Raw genomic sequence first — 21,238 nt, 5'->3', positions numbered from 1 at the left:
AACAATGATATCAGTGTGTAGCCAAATTAATTACAGTAATAAAGGCAGTCGGCGAAACTGTAAACGATTTAACGCAGCAGCAAGAGTAAAGCATTGTGTACTTTTAGTTTTTACCCATGCCTGCATGTGAGTGCTTTTTGATTTTGAACGTGAATGGTCAGATTATTATTCTATGCTTGATGCTGGGATGGGATCAGGTAGACATAGAAATAACTAGACTTGAAAAAAATTGAAAAACCATCAGGGAGACTTGACTTGAGGCTGAAGAGCTATGCTCAAATATATGGACACGTTTGAAATGAATGAAAGTAGGCTAATCGCCTTCTAAAGAAAAATTTTATATTTAACCACTGAAAATTTTAGAGCAATTGGTCCAGTAATCAAACAGAAAAGCGACTTTTTAAAAACGTGTCGAAGGACAAGAACAACAACAATATATTGAAACGACCGTTTGGTCTACTAATATCGAAAATTGACTAGATTTTTTATTGTGATAGGTCCCTTTGATTTATATGAAAAATCTTAGTTTATGATAAAATCGACTATAATTTGAACTAGATACTCAAGACACATGCAACTCAGCTTGACTTCCAACCTGGGAGTTCAGTGACTCGACTTGCAACCTGAACTTATGGTTCCTTTCACCTGTGACTCAAGTTGACTCTGGTTGTGAATTATTTTGGTCGCATGAACATGTGACCCAGATTCGTACTTTCCAAGAATGCTTTGTTATAAAATTAGCACTGATCAATTTTAATAAAAGACATAGCCATATTTTATTCACCATAAATTGGTGCATTTTCATAGTGGTAACTTCTTTTTGATTGGGAATCGCTAAGGCAAAAACTTTCCAAAAATGCTTTGTTATAAAATTAGCACTGATCAATTTTAATAAAAGACATAGCCATATTTTAATCACCATAAATTGGTGAATTTTCATAGTGGTAACTTCTTTTTGATTGGGAATCGCTAAGGCAAACAAAAACTGCTATATCTTGCTTCTAGGCTAGATTGAGGTCAAATCATACTGGAGTTCATTTGATATACGGTATGCTTCGTATTTTGTGGTAATAGGCAATAATTTAGTCATTTTGTTAAGTAATGCCGATATGTCTGTATGTGGATTCAAAATCTATACATGAACAGAGAGGGAGAGAGACTTTGACTATTTTGTCAACCAGTAACATGAAATGGTACAATAAAGTCTATAGAAATATGCAAGGTAATTTGATATAGAACATTCACATCTTTAGTTGGATGTAGTTTACTATTGTATGACTCCTCTTCAAGCTAACTAACATATTATTCAATTGCCAAGCAGAATATGATTATATAATACAATTTGAGCTCAATATGGTTTTGATACTTTTACACCTGAAACAGGATATTCATAAATATATAGATGCAAATATTATTGAAAGTCATTAAGAAAAAGTTGAAAGGACAATTTGGATTACATAGTTAACCAACAACAATTCCTATTTCTTTTCATGGTCATAGTTAATTAGGTGCATATTGACTTAACAAGTTTATTACATAATACTTGATGTTATAATAGATATTAGAAGTGAGGGCCACAATATTTTTGGTATATGACAATACATTTTATAAAATATGAAACTAAACTCTACATTTGTGGTTAATTTGACAATTATGCTCTGAGAAATATACTAATTATAATTTAATAATGTGGCTTCGAAATACCTCCTTATATTGCATTGTGCAAAACAATAAAATGATTAAGGCCCAAATATATTTATTTGAAAGGAACTTTGGTTTGAGGTACGGTAGAATATAGATGTCAAAAAAACTGAAGATAACAGAGAAATTTCGTTTGAACATTCAATTTGTCATTTAATAGAATAGTTTCCTTCAATTTTCGAAAAAAACTACTTTTGATAAAATACCATATGAAACATACTAATTTTGTAAAGTTTTATTGACCATTAAATTGTGAATTCAGCTTGCAAATTACATGAGAATGCTATTAATAATTAATGAATAGTAAACAAGGATTTGTATGAATGAATGATACAATATAATTATAATGTTACTGCACAAAAGTCTTTACAACTTCTGAATTAGTGATTATAATACTTTGTAATCGATATTGCAATATCGAAAATACTTACCAGAATCGAAATTAATCTTGATATGCTGTGATTTTGGACATACCTCATGTGATTACACAGTAGGCTGTCATTTTAGGCTGTTGCATAATTTCATTGTGCACTCAAAACAATTCACTGGTGTATGATCCTTTGTTGTCTCTATGCTATTCGATTTTATATACTATGTGTAATATATCTTGATTGAATTTGACATGCTATCGTCTATTGTGGAGTTATCATATTACTGACATAATTGATAGTTGTATTTGTTACATCTTATACTGTGTTGTACTCAATTCAAGCATTTCTTGTTGCCATCCGTTATAATACATGAATGTATCTAAAAAGAATTTGATGACATTTACGATAAACTTCCTGTGAAGAGTTTCACATAAAATATTTATTGGTTCAAATTTGTTGTTTTCACAAAGATGTCAAAACATATCTAAAATAACGTTGCTTTCAATTATTTTTTGATCATTTTTCTGGATTTTAAATATTTTCAGAATGCTTCTAGTTTATAGAACATTTTTGAAATATTTGATAATTATTTAGATTTTTACACTTTCGAATATATAGGGTTCTTGACTGAATTCCGTTGTATGCTATTGAGTCTAGGGATGGCTAAAACAGGATATTTCAATATTACGAATCAATTCTGAAATAAAATTCTAAATCGGAAGCATGTTTATGTGGAAAATTACATAAATCACTATATCTTGATATTGATCACATCTAAAATGACTTGATTGTAATGGTCATTGTTTTCTCTGCGTTGGTCGTTACCAGCTGAGGTATCTTATGTTCCGATTTACTTGTCTGACGACTCAAAGTCCCTTTTTTTTCAAATAAAATATTTTATAACATTTTTAAATTTGGAATTTTTTGAATAATATTACAATCCATTTTGATCATTACTTGTCATATACCTTTTTAATAATAAATAGGTGCTCTAAATTTTTCTATATTATCAATAACCACCATGTGGCAAACATTTCAAATTATACTCAAATTTTCAAATAATTAGTTTTTAAATATATTGTCAAATACAAATACGTGTTTTTGCATCAAAAACTATTTCAAAAGGGTATGCTGTACCTGTATCACGATTCCGGAAAGTTTTTTTTCATTGTGTAACGTTAAATTGATTTCGTTCTGGGCATGCCTGTTATCAAAATTTCAAACTCCTTGGAATATGCTATATTAAGCTCATTGCAGTTAGTTTTTAAGAGTGTCTCAATTGACAAGCATGTTTATACAACATTCATTTCTGTGATGCGAATGTTAATAAAAATTATTGTGTTTGCTTCATAATCCATTTTATAAACTACAGTCTTCTTGAGCCGATCGTATTTAATAAGAATTAAGAATTTTGTGAATAGGATCGACATAACAGGTGGTTTGAATAAGTTTGATGTTGTTATAGCAATCTTTGATGTGTTCACGGAGAACATTCTTCATGGGCTAATAATCTCATGGTGTGGTTTTACGCATAATCTTCAAGTGTCGGATAATTCTTAAGTGCTGACTGCTGATAAGCTTTAACTATTCAAGTGTATCGAAACAGTTTATTGATGATGTATTCATATTTACCAAGTTCGATGGGTTATTACTTATCGATCCCGATAAGTATGTTAATTATCGATCTCGATAAGTATGTTGAGGTATTTGTTTGTCTGTCTGTTTGTTTGTCTGTTAGATGCACGCGATATCTCACGAAAGCGAGGTTGGATCTGCTCCAAATTTTGCATGTGCAGTTGTCATATCAGAAGCCTATTGATTTTGGATGAATTACCGTATGTCGTATAATTAGCGAGTTATCGATTAATTAGTGATGGGACACACAGTTTCGCTATAGAGTAAGAGCGAATGAATCGAAACCGCAGTTTCTATTTTGGGGGATCCCCTAACTTTTGACCGATAAGTCTTCGGTCTCTGACCAATATTCTCGTTATTTCATATTGCTGGTGTTTACAGAATATGAGCACTTTTTAAGACATGTGTAAATTCCAATTTTAAAATTTGACCGATTTTTTGTTGCACAATATGATAATATCTTGGTATGGCACTAATTACATTCTTTTAAATAGGTTTTGTAGTTATTTAAATAAATGAATAATAGAATAAAGTTATGGAAACATCCATTTCTCAACATAAATTTTTCAGCACAGTATTACCGACTGATTTCCATTATTAATGTGCCTGTGCAAGGCTTAAAAAGGGTAAAAAGTAGACAATTTTTGAGGGGGCGTGAAGCTGATTGAAAAGAAAACTATTTGTTAGATTTGATCTTGCCCGCATTATTTCAGATATTTACATTTATTTATTATGTACACGTATTTTCAATGTGTTTTTTGAATAAAAAATACTTTCGCCTTACTATCTGTTATTTCTAGCTTATTGTTAGCTAGTTAGCCTATTTTTTAGGGGGGCGTGAGACTTGACAAATTCTAAAATGGTGGCACGGCTTAAAAAGTTTGAGAACCACTGGTCCATGATATTAAGTAAAATACTGGAATTATTGGATCAGACATCTAAACGATAATTAGGAGACCTATTTAATCTTGTTAGAAAATGCCTTGACATGTTCATTTCTGTCTGTTGTGCCTTTCTCCTCATTTTTTAAATTTCTCAAGTTTATCAAAGTGAGTAGTTTTTCCAAATAGTACCATAAAACAGTTCGATAAAATATACGGTAGTATTTACTTTTACCAAAAATATTGTTTAAAAAAAATATGAAAATTTTCACTTGAAATACCAAAATTGATTACGGTAGTTCTTATTTTCATTTTTTCTGTTATTTCAGCTCCTAATGGTCTTAGTTGTAATTGCCTCTTGGCGTACATTGTTGATTTTTGACTGAAGTCAATAGTACTTGACTGCTTGGCTATTCAACACCCACGATATTGGCCGTTGTTAAACTCAAAGACTAACAGAGACAATGGCTCAGAATGGAGTACATAAACCCAGGCTTTGTAAAGTAGTGAAGGGAGAAGATGGATACGGTTTTCATTTACATGGAGAAAAGGGAAAAGTAATTCAACATTTTTTAACAATTTTGCACTGACGTATCCATAGCAACAACCAACAATCGAATCTGTCATTTATTGAAATTACTTTTTTGAATAAATGGGGTCTATTCACTTTTATTAGGCTTGTTTTGTATGCTATTAATCTGAATTGTGATTTCATTTAATATTAATCTAGTAATATTTGGTTAAATTGACTATGCCATTTTAATTTGATATTTTATGATCGATATTTTTCAACGTAGAAAAAATATTATTATACCAGGTTCTATTACCTATATTCTTCTGATAGATAGCATTTATTACAACTAAATAGTTTAGCTGATAATTTTTCACCTATATGGGTTTTGATAGATAAATTTTCATCTATATACAATGATTTTCATATGCTTTTACTGATTGTTAAATATAAGTCTAGGCCATATTTAAACTATAGATGTATCATGCCTAAGATCCATTCTCTTTGAAGCTCATTCTCGATTATTTTAATGATTATTACCTAATCTTTTACATAATTGTTATTTAAAAGGTCGGACAAAGAATACGAAAAGTAGAAGAGGGAAGTGCGGCAGAAATTGCGGGATTAAATGTGGGAGACAAAATTGTTTGTGTCAACGGTCACAATGTGGAAAAAGAATCTCATCAAGAAGTTGTCAAAAGAATCCGAGAAAGAGATAATGAAACTGAAATGTTAGTCGTCGATGAGGAAGCAGAAAAATATTACGAGGTTCGCTAAATAAAAAATATTTCAGAAATAATAATAAGTACACTCACTTCTAGCTCTGTATGCTGTCTTCCGTCAGTTTGCCGTCGATGTCCATCGGTTTCTATTTTGACATCTTATATTAATGGTTTCTGTGCCGAATGCTTTTTGTTACTTTCCCATCTTTAATTTAACTTTCTTATGTAATCTTGAATATTTTCTGGCTGACGTCTTCCTTTTGACACTTAAAGTTGAATTATAATGATCTAAAGTAATTCAGTGCGACTGCTGCCACATTTTGAACCATCTTAAAATCAGATTGTTTTGAATTTTTCGTGAGTTGAGAAATTCATTTTTAAGTAATTTTGTTGTTGTTTATTGAGTGTGAGAATAATTATATGTTTGTTGCCCATTTTTTCATTATATGTGACACTGAGAAAATCGTTAACAGAATAACCTTGGGAAAATTCTTTTGATTATTATTTTATTGAAATTTATTGTTATTTCATGATATAATTCTATTGAAATAACTCATTATATCTTAGCGATTTTTAACTCACACAAAAAGATGATCCTTAAATTGTATGTTCGATTGAATTTCTGGATAATTAAGTGTCTTACGTCAGGAGATTTCTCGTTGAAAAACCTACGCTTCATAGCAGTTGAAACCATTAATTATATAGCTTCAAATTAACCCTTTTTTGAACAGACATTTATTACAATTAGCATGATAATGGTCATACTAAAATTTTTCTTGTGATTGCTTGTTTTTTGGTTCACACACCGTCAAAATATTGAAAATTTATTCATGTGGGTGACTTGATGAATTGCAATTTCACTTTCTAAAGTCTGTTTTATAATATTATAATCTAAATTATTTTCCTAAATTTACTTGGTACAGCATGGGTTAATATAGAGATTCTGATATATGTGTAACTGGTATATATATTTATTTCTCACAGGAAAAAGGCATTCCAATTACGTTAGATTTACTGTCGAATGGAACAAGTGAACAAAAAGAAGTTGAGACTCAACAATCAGATAGTAGCAGTGTTTCACAGGAAAGTAGCAAAGCCGTTGAAAATAATGTGGCAACAAATAATGTTACTGAAACAAAGGTAGATTTTGTTTTAATTGTAACTATTCTTTTTAGTGTTACAGATATATTTAATAATAAGTGTTATTGTTAGGACTGTTTAAGTCGAAATATTAATTTATTGTTGGATTGTAACGAATTGCAGTTCCCATGATGAGAAGACTGGTTAAAGTAAGTTTGATTAATGTTCTCAAAAATGTTCATTAAATTATATATGCTTTACTTGAATTTCAATTCAATTTTCAATATGGTCATAATTGCCAATGCTTCGTAAATATTTAAAGTTATGGTTTGGGTAGAAACTGTTTAAAGATGAAGTAATAGTTATGTGGGCGCTCCAGAAGTGTGTGTACCAATATGGAGGTAACTAATTTTGTTGTCTACTTTACATCAACAAGTTGTGTGAATGGACTCAAACCTATGGTCAACACAGATAGTCCCCGAACTCGTAATTGGACTGAAATAAGGAAAATCTGAATAAAATTATGGCTCAACCTTAACCCTAACCTGGTACACACACTATGGGTGTACCGTTTTGTGGAAGTTTTTAAGTCTAAAATTAAGAGAAAGCTTTAATAAACAGGCCTCAATTATGATGTCACATAGAGCTTGGAACAAATTTTAGAAGTTTTTCTTCATCTTCGTAAATTCGCATTTTGTTTCTATGATTTTTAATCGAGTTATCTTAAATACGAAACTTTCTAAGATTTGTACTTTAATTGCATCTAATTTCAATTTATCCATGGATCAATGTACTTTCTGTACTGACAACTGTTCTACCATATTTTGTGCAGTTTTTTGGATTCAATTTCAAAATTTTCAGGAATTTAATCAAGTATGTTGTTTAACATGTCTGATGGATAATCACTTCCCCAGAATGTATTTACTTGCTTTTCTGATGTCAAACATCACAAGAATGTTGTCTAGAAATTTGGAACATGCGTAATTTATTATTAAGAATACAGGAGCTTTAAATTTGTTTTCAGTTAGATTAGAATTTCATGCTATGAAGGTGTTTTGATATAAAAAATCACTCTTTATCTCAAGTTTGCCTGGAAAAATGTTTTAAAAAAGATTGTGTAGAAGTTTATTAATAATGTGTTTTTCATTGCGTCGTACAGTTTCACTAATTGAATGGTTTGTAACAAATTGTGCTAAGTAATCTTGAATATACTAACATGTCAATTTATGTGTATTTTTTGTTTTTTATACAAGCCATTTAGATACTTATTTCTAAAATTTCTTGTTCAGTTTTGTAATACTCAAATTTATCAGATACTTGGTTGCCATGGTACTGTATTATCCCAGTCTTTATAATAACTTGATGGTTCATGAGGCATTAAAAAAAAACAGTCACAGAGCTTCAAATGTTCTATAATTTACAGTAATTTTATATGAAAGTATAATACAATTTTATATCAGTCTTAGTACAAATATTGTTATTGAATACCAGGTCATATCTGCCGGAGGCCAGTTCTATCAAAATTCCTTCAGGGCCATTTGCGTAAACAGACTGGGCTGTCCTAACTTACTAATCTCAAGTACCCACAGGCAATTTAAAGAGTAATGTTCTCTTTAAATTTTTGCTCTCATTGTTATGGTTTATATATGCTACAATTACTTTTTGAACCATAAAAGTGAGCGTATTATAGGACTATTATATATGAGAAATCTTTTAATACATCAATCATAAATGTAAATAAATTGTCAGTTGGGAAGATAAAACAAATTTTTTTTTTAGGGAACACTGCTAAGAAAATTGAAATCTTTTGTAATAAGAGGATGTGTTGAAATCAATGCTTTCAATTGGTTTACATAAACCACCATTGTTTGATTTTGGCATACTGACATTATGTTATCATTCTTGTTTAATGTTACAAATATTGTTACTGGATACCTATGTTACCAATGAATGGATTAAATGTTGATGATTAAATATGTTTAGTAATATACATTTATATGTTGACAACACAGAATTATCCACACCACGCCTACAATATCGTTGTTCTTGTTTTAAAATTATAAGCCATTTATTCGATTTTTAAATTTTTTGTTCCCAAAAATGGAAGAAGCTAAATTTTCACTTAGTCATACTAATATTTCACCATAAATTTGCTTTTCTGTTATAATTTATGGGCGTATCTTAAATGACATTTGGTACAATTCTTTTACTATTAATCTGGAATTTTGATCACATTGTAGAAATCATTTGATTTCGTTTCCATATACTTGAGTTTTGATCAAAACTTTTGATGTGTATAACCAATTTTTTTTATATTTAATTTCCATTTTTATCACCTTATCTATATTTGATACATGTTATTATCATATTAGGCTAAAATCTTTCATAGCATAGTAAGCAATCAACAACTTTGTTCATAACACGAGCTGTGCTTTAAAAGTGAAATTATTTGAAATAATATATTTGTTGAATGTCAACTAGTTCATTGTTTAATTATTTAGTCGGTGAAATTTGATCTGGTAGTAGATGCCATTTAATTCTACACCCACGTGTAGTTATTTTACTTATCTGTTATTTAAATCTTGTAACCTCACTTACTCTAAATTGAAAGCCGGTTTGTCATGACTACGATGACCTTTTAATACTATATTCAAAAATGGTGAGTGGCACCGTGCAATAGGTTCTTATCAAAAAATTAAAGGACGTAAACTCAATGCCCTCTGGCCAGTTCTAACAAGAATCATATTGCTTGTCGTTTTAAAATCCTGTAGGATATTTGTTGATCATTTATCATTCACGATATTATTAGTATTTCTTGTAAATGAATAGGAGCTATTGTAATTTGATTGTAATAGCCTATTCAATAGTTACTTCTTGGTGTTTGAATTTGATAAATAGAATATCAATTTTACAGTTTTTGTTAAATACTATTCAAAATCTGTAATTTTGAATTGCTAATACAATTTTTTACAAAAACAGTGAAAACCGTGAAAAATCTTCAAAAACAGTGAACAACTCTTATTAAAAACCTTGCAAAAACACTGAATACTATACAATGCGATAACTGTCTTTAAAAACTTCTGAAATAAATTTTCAACCACATAAAATTTTAACAAATTGGCAAAATTATTTTTTTATTCCAGACCTCTGCTGGTGCAACCGAGCTGAGGCCAAGACTGTGTAAATTGCAAAAGGGTGACAGTGGGTATGGATTTAACCTGCACAGTGAAAAAGGAAAACCAGGAAGATACGTTAGATCTGTAGATCCTGACTCACCTGCTGCAAATGCAGGAATGAAAGCTGGAGATCGAATTATTGAAGTAAGTTGAAGTATGCACAAAAAGCTTGTTTCAGAAACATATTTCGAAAGGTTAGACATAAAGGGGACATGAATGTTGAAATTTGGAAAAACATTTATTTGGAAAAATTACAAAGAAACTTCAAGATGGTTTTCTATATAAAGTTTAAAATGATATTCACCAAAATATTTCAATAAAAGGTATTTAAAAACAAAAAATTTATGTTCTTCTCATTTGTTCAAAATGTTTTTTTAACTATCTACTTTTTAAGTTAATAAAGCTCGCAAATAGATTTTTCATTTATTTTCAAAATCCAAGAAAAAAAAAACGGCATATGTATGTTTGTTGGTAGATATATGGTGCATATTTGTGGTATTTGTGACATTGAATGAAGCAGGAAATTATTATTATTGAATCAATTCAATTTTCACGGTGACAATAGTAATCGTTGGTGGTCTACTGTTTCTAAGGTTTAAATCGTGTAGTTGCTTTCCTTCTTTCTTTGCATTTTGAATTTTTATAAAAGCGGTATTGCGTTTGGTGAAATTTTAGGCTTAGTAAAATTACTTCGAAATGCTGATTGCTTCTTTGCGGCCAAATTTTTATGTTTGGATTCATGTCTTTTCAAAAAATCATTGGTTAAGAAATATTCAATTATTCATTCTTAAATAAACATGTGACATTCATCAGTAATTTTACGTTTTCTTTCTAAAAGTGTACATGAGTCTACTATTTTAATAAAATTAGAAAATTAGCAACAGCACCATGTGTCATATTTTGTTCTAAGTGTTACAAAACAATATACAATTAAATTTTTTTTTATTGGAATATTTTGAAAAAATTCAAGAGTGTTTCTGTTCAAAATTTGGTATTATAACGTAGGACAAGATGGGCAAACTGCTGTTTACCGGCTGGTTGCGGCTGATAGTTAAAACATAAATATACCTCGATAAATATCAAATTACAATTAATGTCTCCAAACTGCAATGAATAATATAATTTTCATTCAATCAGAAATAAACTTTGTGTTAGTGAACAATTTCGTAAAATTTTCCTAGTTTTAAGACCATCTTATTTACCGGTATATAAAAAGTAACAATTTTTACAGATCACACAAAAGTCATTCTTTCTTCTGGAAATTATTAAAATCTACTCATGCTTTTTTGATGACTACTTTGTTAATATTGAAGGACTTTCTTATTACATATGATATTTGAACAGTGCATAGCAATACACAGAAGCCGCACCCTCTCCCACTTCACAATCATGCATCAAGCGGATGTTCCTTTATTGACAAAATCTGATTAAACATTAACTAGCTAGGTTATCAAAAGAATCGAGCAATAGGTTCATTGACCTCACTACAGTTCAATTTATTGGCGTGCTCATGAAATATTGCAGTGTGTAAGAACTTTTATTTGTACCCCTGGGATTGAAACCCTTATACAAATACCACACCCTGTTTTTAGTATGTTTGGTGGATTTGAGTTTTCATTAATTATGTCGATGGAAATTCATAGTCGATCAAGTTTGAACAAACCAACCTTGGTATGCTTTATTATATACCGATTATATATATATGGCCGAACGTGATACTTTTTTAAATATTGTATATTTGTCCTTTGTTGTACAATCGTTTCAAGGCTGTCTGGCACGCGTTTTATTAATATGAATAAGTGATGGAATGTCAAACGTTCACTTGTTCAATTATGCATTAGCTCAAATTCTTAACCCAAACCGCAAGTATTTATTTCACCAAAAAAGTACTTAAGTGTATCGATTTTAATTTAAATTACCACTAACTTTTTATTAATTGGAAAGTAAATATAATAAAACATCCATTGATTTAATATATTCTCCTCTCATCTTTAATAACAAATAAAAGATGATCTTATCATCATCCTTTTAGATTAGAGTTGACGCCATGATAATTTTTTTCATATTTTTTTCTTTTTCTTGCTCTATATATATCCACTTGTGTCCTTTCCATATCATGCCCTGATGAAGTTTTTCTGTATAGAAATTCGAAACGTCGGCAAATTACATCGTTTTGCTAACACCGGTTGTGCTTCATTTATTATCAACATGAGTTTACCTGGTGGCAATCACGCATTATATGAAAGATGAGTTATCTGATTTAATTTTTATAAGAAAATGGAAAGAATAGTTCTTGTATCTTTCGCAAATTTTATTTTGTAACATTTCATCTGACCTAAGCCTTGAACTAAACGAAAAACTTGTGTGCTATATATTTATGCTAAACCTAAGTTGGGAGTCGTGGGGGTGTATACTTGAAGGAAATATTTCTACGAAAAGATGAATTTTTTTTTATTTGGAGGGGCATTAGTTAATTAAACTGAACTAAAAAGTTTGAAATTTTTCTTTACCAGTAAAATCAATTTTTGCAAAATGCAATCCCCTGCAACTTCCAACTCATTTATTGTTTAGGTCAATGGAACAAATATGGAGTTTGACAAACATGCAAAACTTGTCACAGCAGTCAAAGAATCTGGTGATTCAGTCAATCTGCTTGTAGTCGATGAGGAAACTGATGATTTCTTCAAAAGTTGTGAAGTTACTGTAACTGAAAAGCATCTCACAGGTCCTTTGCCAACACCAAAACCTCCGAAAGGTAAATATTCAATGGCACTTTCACGATACTAAAACTTCAGTGGTTCCCAATAGGTGCGCCAACTAGTGTTCTGCGACGAGTTGTCAAGTGCGCCGCGAAAATTAACAGAATTGTGTTAAATATGATTGGATATTTTACATATTGTATTTATTATAAATGTTTTACCATTTCTTATTTTAAATGCTGTTATATACATCAATAAATTCATTTTGACTTTTTAAGTCGCCTACTTTCTCTTACATAACAATAGAGATAGACACAACTCTCTGCAATTTCAAACATAAGTGATTTTTTTTTAAACTTCAAAGGACCTTTTGCTTCCTTTCCTTAAGCCTGCGTGTTTGCAAACTGGCATAAGTACACATTAACGATCACAAAATTGAGTTATATTTAAAAGCAACATTTTTTTCATGTAAGTGCGCCATGAGTTTTTTCCCCTGATAATTTGGCGCCGCACAAACTAAAAGTTTGGGAACTGCTAACTTAGTTATTCTACATGAATATTGTCCATACATGAAGAATGTATTCAAGACAAATCAACATTACAACAGGTTATAACAATATAGTTTTTAGAGTAAAAGTAGCAGCTTTGTTCATTAAATATTCATCTGTTTGAGGAAGAATAATATGACAGTATATCCTGTGTCACAACTCGCGCCTATCGGAATCACGAATTTTATTGTTACTTATATCAGTCATTATTGCTTGCCAAAATATAAAGTCATCAGACAGGGCAACACTCCAGTAATTGAATCGATGAGTTGTTGGCATAATACACCCTGTTTATTCAGGCAGTGGTTCCCAACCTTGTTCATCATCACCCACATTTTTTAAATAAATTAACTTTGTTAAAATCATTTTTATAAAATATTTATTTCACAAGAACCGTATCTGATTCATCAAATTGAATTGAATCAAATTGAGACTGCCCTAATCCTTTAGTATCTGTTCGATAACATCGTTAAACATGTCTGTACAAAATTAAATCAAACTAAAAACGCACTATGACAGCTTTTCTCGAACGGTGGGGCATGCCCCACAAGGAAGGTGTAGAACATTTGAGGTGACATGGAACTGATTGAAAATAAGAATATTTGTTAGATTAAATCTTGTCCGCCTTATTTTGCATATTTTCATTTCCTATTTTGTCAGCCCAAAATAACTGCACTAAAAAAATAACATCAAATTTTGCTTATTCATTTCATTATTTATGTTTCATGTACAAATTTTGAATTTTTTTTTATAAAACACACTTTCTCCTTACCATCTGTTATTCATAGCTTATTGTTAGTCAGTTATTTTTAAGGTGGGGCCGCGAGACTTGATAAATTCTGAAAGGGGGCACGACTTAGGAAATTTAAGAACCTAGTTGCGGCCAAATGTTGAAAAAACACTCTATTAGAGCGTAGGTTGATATTTTTCAACCAATCACATTAAATTGTACTTTTGCAGAAGTTGAACCGAAGGTGGACTTGGTGACAATGGATCTCAACATGTTAAAAGAGCGATCACAATCTGGTAGGAAGAAAAAAGCTCCTCCAACATCTGACTGGAAAAATCGCCAAGCAATGTTTAACAATTTGTAAATATAATTGCTTAAGTTGATTATAAAATTTTTTAAATCACATCTTGCTTGAATAGGTCTGAACAATATTTGTATTGTGTTTCCGCAGCACTTTTTATATGGATCATGCTTGTTCGAGTAAAATTGAATATTGATAATTGACACAACATTGTCATATATATGATCAAAATAATTCCGCCGATTGTGACTTATAATATTCATCCTGTAAATAAAATCATCATTTCTTATTGATTTTGACAACGTGCCTGGCCGATTTGAAAATTAGCCATTTATATTCGATTTTGAATTTTACTTTACATACATGATAGTAGTGGATGTGCATCATTAATTGTTCTTTTTGTGATCAGCTCGAAAATGTGCCAGATTTGAATTTCTTGATTTTAGATACATGGATTGCCTTAACATGATAAAAACTTGACTTAGCATCATAATCAAGGTGCATGTCACCGAACTTACATATCCCTGTCTAATTAGATATTTAGATTGGTTATGTGTTTTAAATTTTGAACTAAGACTGAATTAATGTGGGACCGACTAGTGCTGAATAAAATTGTGTTCATTTTTAGCCATTTCTTGGTAAAAATATCACCAATTTTCCTAGGTTTTGGTCAGAAATATATTGTTGGGTACTATTTTTAAATTAGTTTGTTATGATTGTTTGTTTTTCAACAAGTGAATATGACTCCTCTGGTATAAATTATATTTTATATTGAATAGTTTTTGCGCTTTTTGGTACTTCTATATCATATGAACAGTCTACAACACTTTGAGAGTTTTCGTTTGTACAGCAGTACAAGTACTTGTGTACAACTCGTGTATGTTCTTTTTCTGCATGCTACTCTAACTTAAATAACAAATAGGATAGGATAAAAATTTCTTACCAAGTCTAAGACTATACACGACAGAGTAGTTTGCCAGCCCACATATCTTGATAATAATAATAATTGATAATAATTCACACGCAATGCTATGACTAAATGTTAAGCTATCTACATTCAACTGCTTGTTTATTTTAGTCAGAATTAATTCTAGTCTTCTAACTCAGCGGACCGTGACAATCTTTAATAAAATATTGGAGCTGTTATTCTCGAAAACAACTAAATATTGCTGTCTGAGTACCTTAACCCTGACAAGTACATTTCACACTGTAAACAAAATTATTTTTAGTTATTTTGTGTTTTTTTCAAACGGGGTATTGGTATCAGTCAATCTTCCAGTGGAGAATTACAGTCACAGATTGAATGAGATTCCAATGGCTACAATAGGGCAAATTGTTGGTAACTGACGTTCCATGGTGTCCTAATTCGTCGTTTGTTTTGAAAGACACGCTATATTATAGTCAAATGTGATTGAACTTGAGCTATTTTTGCTATGTGTATTGTCCATTCGCCAACTTTATGAAATACCTATATAATTTATAATAAATTTTTAATTTTGTAAAATGAATTGAAATCGCTTTTGTTTACAATCACTGTTCCCAAGCAGAAGATGACATGATCATGTTTTTTTTATTTGCTGAATCAAAATGATTTGTAAATGCTTTAAATAACATGGGCCAAAATATGTTGTGAGGTTATTCTTTGTTTCAGTCTTAACTCCACAGTTTATTCCTAGTATATTATCATATTGTATTTTATCTATTTGAATGGTGCTGAAATGTTTATTTTACAGAGGGCGTATTATAGTTTATCTAATGAATAATGGTATTTCTTTGGTGTTTCAGATCAGCCAATTCTTTATTTTATGTTAATCCATATTTCACCTTGCGTACTAAATATTCACAGTATTGGAAATGTATTCATTGGGATTTAGGGCTACCTGTTTTTTTAAGAGTATTAAAAGGCATGGTTATTGGTACGTTTTGCTGATCTGAGCACTGAACCATTTTTTATCTCAATGAACTGTTATTTTGAATTTTTAAGATAATCTTACATTATTAGGCCGCAATCCTGCAAATCACCATACAGACTGCAGAGTTTTGTAATTAAATCTATTATGATGTTCATATTCCCCCTCATCAGCAGAAACAATTTGAATAAGAATCTCACATTATTGTAATGTTTCATTTGTAATTCATATTTTTTCTTTCAAATGTATTAAATGAGTAGTACATAGTTATGTTCATATCAACATCATCATCTGTAGCTTTATCAATGGTTGTGGAAATGATTACAATTTTGAGTATTCAAATTAAAATGTTTCTATCAGTTGTGTGATTTATTGATGTTGGATAAATTAAAACAGCCCGGGATTATATAAAAATGTCCAAGGCCTCACTGTCCTGTTTGCAAAACTAAATACATTTAGATCCTCGGCGCTTGTACACCAGTGTTCGCAAGCATGGGAGACAGAAACACGGTAGAGTAACCCTTGGCGAATGAACTCTGGTATTGTGAAATCGCGTTTTCTGGCCTATGACCCTTTTGAAGCATTGTTTGGGATTGGGATAGTGAGTATCAATTTTGCATCTTTGACTCTTTGTACCTACGTATGTATGATTAATTGTCTCCAATCTAACATCACCTGCGAAATGAATAATAAGAACAGCAGAGTGCGTCGAAGAAATTTGAATTCGTATACTTTTGTTCATGAAGTAGAAGTAGACCAGAGCGAAGCATTCAGCCGATTCAGTGTGTGTTTGGCTTGAAGTCCTAAACCTTTAGAGCTGCGGTTCTCAACCGGGGGCCCTCGGCCCCCTAAGGGGGCCACAGTGGAGTTGGAGGGGGGCCACAAGGATGGGCTGAAATCTGAATTTACTTTTTCACTTTAAAAGAAATCTCACAAATTTTCCTAGTTTGCTGCTCAACAAGATTATTTCGCAGGGCGGTTCTCAACCGGGGGCCCTCGGCCCCCTAAGGGGGGCCACAGAGGAGTTGGAGGGGGCCACAAGGATGGGCTGAAATCTGAATTTACTTTTCACTTTAAAAGAAATCTCACAGTTTTTCCTAGTTTGCTGCTCAACAAGATTATTTCGCAGGGTGTTTTCGCTCTCTTTCGTGCAAATTGTTTTAACATAATGGGATTTGGAATCTATCAATGAAAATAACCCTATTAATACCTCTGGAATATTAAAGTGGGGGCCATGAGTGCTAAAAGCCTCCGAAAGGGGGCCACGAGTCATAAAAGGTTGAGAACCGCTGCTTTAGAGATTGTAGAGAGAAAACGGGAACGCCAGTATTACTTATATTACTGGCAAACATATTGTCAATACATCTTGTTTTGTTTGATGATCGATACTGTTAACAATGAATCAAAATAATCATTGTCTTAGCCGAGTTACGCTGTCTTATCGCATAGGCATTAATGGAGAAGGGCTACCCTTACTTTTTAAAATGGCGCATGATACACTGGACATCTGAAAGTGATAAAAAGTTTATAACTTCAGCTCAATGATTAAAACAATGGAAGATTTTTAAAAAATGACTACATTTTAAAAATCGGTCACAGGATGGATTCGTTTATAATTTCTGTATCCGAAGGCTTGCTACAAAGCCCTCGCCACTAATGTGATATTTGGAAAAAAACATCACGCCCGGCGGTTACGTGAACCACCCACGGCGGCGAGGTGTCCAGCAATCCTCTCGCACATGATCATCCCCGCATGAGATTCGTGGGTGAGATATAAGGGTGTTAAAATCCATGGGTTAGGGTTAGTATGGGTTCAAATATCCGTAAAAAAACATTTCCATAGGAGCAATAGTATGCAAGTGCAATTGTCGTGGGTTCAAATTACGGCTTCATATGTACGTGGGTTCAAATGTAATGGAATCACTTTACAGATTTGCCTTGGGGAGAATTTTTTGTGATTTTGAAGACGAGCTAATATGCGTAGTCAGAGAAAGTATTTTTTGTAAATAGATTCAAGTAACTTGTATTTGCCTTGAGGTCTCTTGTATATTTATTCTATGTATATATATATATATATACCGTACTTTTATCATGTTGTTGTTTCCAGAAACAATTGGCATTTGGTTTGGTCAAATGAATCAATTTTGCTGTTTTCGTTTTGCTCCTTATTTAACCTACTCTCATGGCAAATCGTCAACAGCAATATTCTTGGAAGTTGGACGCATCCGAAATTTATACCATAATAAAAGTGTTTTGTCAGGGATTGTGACTCGTCGGGTATGGTAACCCTGATCATCTTGTTTCAACAAAATAACGCAAACGTAGCACAGTGTTATCCAAAAAAACGAAACTCGTAAATTTCTTAATTACTTCTACGAAAATGAAAAAAATATATATATTTATTTTAATATGTTTGCGCCTGAATGTCTGTTTTTTAGGTTTAGGCTGTTGATGGGCGCTAGGTGTTTCCAGTCACTTCTTTCCGGTTGGCCTTTGCTGCTGCCTTGTTTTCTTTCACATATAATTTGTGTTGCAGAAATCTAGGACGCTTGGTGTAAGTAAGGTATGTTCTTTTTACCAAATTACCTGCTTAGAATTAGAGACAGACTTGCATCAGTTGCGCAAAATTGTCAATCACTTAGTTCATTTTCTGCTGAAACGCATTTTTTGCTATCAGGACATGTCAATACCAATAATAATGATTATTGGGGTACTGTACAGCACCTCCGAATGCAGTCTTACAAAGACCGTAGCACTCGGTAAAGAACACGCTACAGAACACGACATGGGTAATCATTTCCAAACATGCCATATTCGGTCCGTATCCGTTTGAAGACGAAAATGAAACAGCTTCAACAGTAAATACGGATCGTCAGTGCGTGATGCCAAGAAAGTTCTGGATATCGCTTGAACATTCCGGCCATCGTCGGGTGCGGACCTGTCTGCTTGAAAAAACCAGAGAATGCTAAGCGCTGTATGTTTCGGTAGTTGTATCGCGTAATATCCACATGAGCAAGTCCACCGGAATTAAAGAAGTTTATGAATAAAAGATTGGATTTAAAGTTAAATGGTGGACAATCTGTTACGGATATATTGCGAGGTTTCGATCCTTTTATGAATCTAGTTGTGGATAATGGAACAGAACGCAGAAAAGATGGGACCACTGCACCTGTTGGAATGGTGATTGTTTGTGGAAATTCGATATTGACGTTGAAGGCATTGGAACGGATACAATGATTTTAAATTGAACTAATCGAAAACGACAAAAGAACCCGATCCCCAACCCATGATTTGTGCATAGACTGCTATGGGACATTCAATCTATTTACCGAGCTTGTTTTTTTAGAAACAATTTTTTGTCACTGTGTTATTTTTGCAATGGAATTGAACTAGATACTAGGCCTACAGCATCACCATTTTACGTCAGCGAGTGTTTTTTATTCCACTGTTATGGTATACATACACGTCTCACATTTTAAATTTAATTTAAAAGTATTGCCCGATTTTAAATCGTGTTTTTAATCATTGTGTTTTGACTGTTTTGGTGGACGGGCACGTACTTGTACGTTTTTAACTTTTTTATTAAGTTATGCCCGTCCTCCAGGTCCTCTGTATTTTGTTTGTCCGTTTGTTGTTGTTTTGTTTCGATCAGAGTGGCCAAATAAAAATGATTGATTGAACAATGTAGAGGTATTGATAGAGGCGAAGAATGGTTCCGGCAGGAGTAAATGAAAAAAGCTGTTTCTATACTCGTCAGATTCCCTTCCTGAACAAGAGTTTTCTGCTCTCATAAATTTTTTATATATATAATACGTATATTTTCTATACGTTGGATTTTCTTCATCGATTGAAAATATAAAACGAGTGGGGTGTAAGCGAAACATGTCGATAGCTGGTCATACAAGAGAGAGAGAGAGATTTATTTTCGTCAACCAGAAAAAAAAAAAAAAACACTGAGACAATAGCAACAATAAAAATGTATAGTTTTTCGGTATAGACTGGGGGGAGCGATACGACCATACGGTCATCAGAGTCAGCTCCCCCCATATTCACTGTTTTAATTATGCATATGAGAATTCTTGAAAATTGAAAAAAAAAAAAAAAAATTTTCTATTACAGAAGAAATACAGAAATAATACAGAAAATAATGACATCCTAAATAGATATCTAATATTGAGTTAGGTGGAATTTTTGTTCAACATGCCAGCTGATAACAAATCATGGGATATGTGCATTGGAGCTTGGAAGGAGCAGCGGTGTGGAAAACAGTTACAGAAAAGATTTGGAGAAGATTGAGAACCACTTCTGAAAATCATGATCACGAAAATTGGTCACGTCTGGGAAAATTTCACTTAGCAACTTATGCAAAAAATAAATAAAACTTTCACATTGTCAACGTCAAGTACATTCAAAAACCTAATGATGAACTTTTATGATGACAATTGTGAGAAAAGCTTTCATTGAAAGGCATGTGTTGGCAAGAAGAAAATTTATACACATCTGAGGAATGTTGGACTTGATAATGCGGAAGACTGAGTGCCCCCTATTATATATTCATAGGACATATATTTATAGGGAATGTCATAACTCGAACTATATCTATGTTTGCTGACTTAATGCTATGAGAAATATTTTTTGCTAATAAAAACTTGAGCCTTTGGGTGATGTATACAAGTCAGTCGAATTACTGGTCGTAGGGTCCGCATTGATAAAAATAGATTTGAGAGGAGTACTGGGAATAAAAATAATTACACTCCATCCTGGATCTAGTATAGTTGGGGTGTTCAAGAGGTTTTCAGCATGGTCATTATCAATGTAAATGTACCAATGCGGTGATCAAACTGACCTAATCACAATGAAGTATAGGAGGAAAATTTGTAAATATTAAAGCTCAATAAAGGCACTCAAAAGATCTCATTTATATAAATACAATATTCAAAAGAAATAATATAACAGTAATCAAACATATAGGA

The 21,238-nt window shown here is 32.0% G+C and overlaps 1 protein-coding gene and 1 long non-coding RNA gene across 2 annotated transcripts; both read left to right on the top strand.

Annotated features, from left to right (window-relative positions):
• The first annotated feature begins 141 nt into the window (after positions 1-141).
• LOC144431242 (uncharacterized) lies at positions 142-5,043 on the top strand. Its single transcript, XR_013479880.1, has 2 exons — positions 142-1,222; positions 4,918-5,043. It is a non-coding gene; the product is annotated as an uncharacterized LOC144431242 (long non-coding RNA).
• Positions 4,918-16,626, top strand: LOC120332410 (Na(+)/H(+) exchange regulatory cofactor NHE-RF1-like). Its single transcript, XM_039399647.2, has 6 exons — positions 4,918-5,145; positions 5,670-5,867; positions 6,806-6,961; positions 10,045-10,221; positions 12,649-12,832; positions 14,285-16,626. The coding sequence occupies exons 1-6, from the start codon at positions 5,053-5,055 to the stop codon at positions 14,416-14,418; spliced, it is 942 nt and encodes a 313-aa protein (XP_039255581.1). The 5' UTR covers positions 4,918-5,052; the 3' UTR covers positions 14,419-16,626.
• The last annotated feature ends 4,612 nt before the right edge of the window (positions 16,627-21,238 follow it).

This window comes from Styela clava, chromosome 13, assembly GCF_964204865.1.
Source record: "Styela clava chromosome 13, kaStyClav1.hap1.2, whole genome shotgun sequence".
NCBI lineage: Eukaryota > Metazoa > Chordata > Ascidiacea > Stolidobranchia > Styelidae > Styela > Styela clava.
Note: the sequence above shows the minus strand (reverse complement) of the source record. Positions and strands in the feature narration are given on the sequence as shown.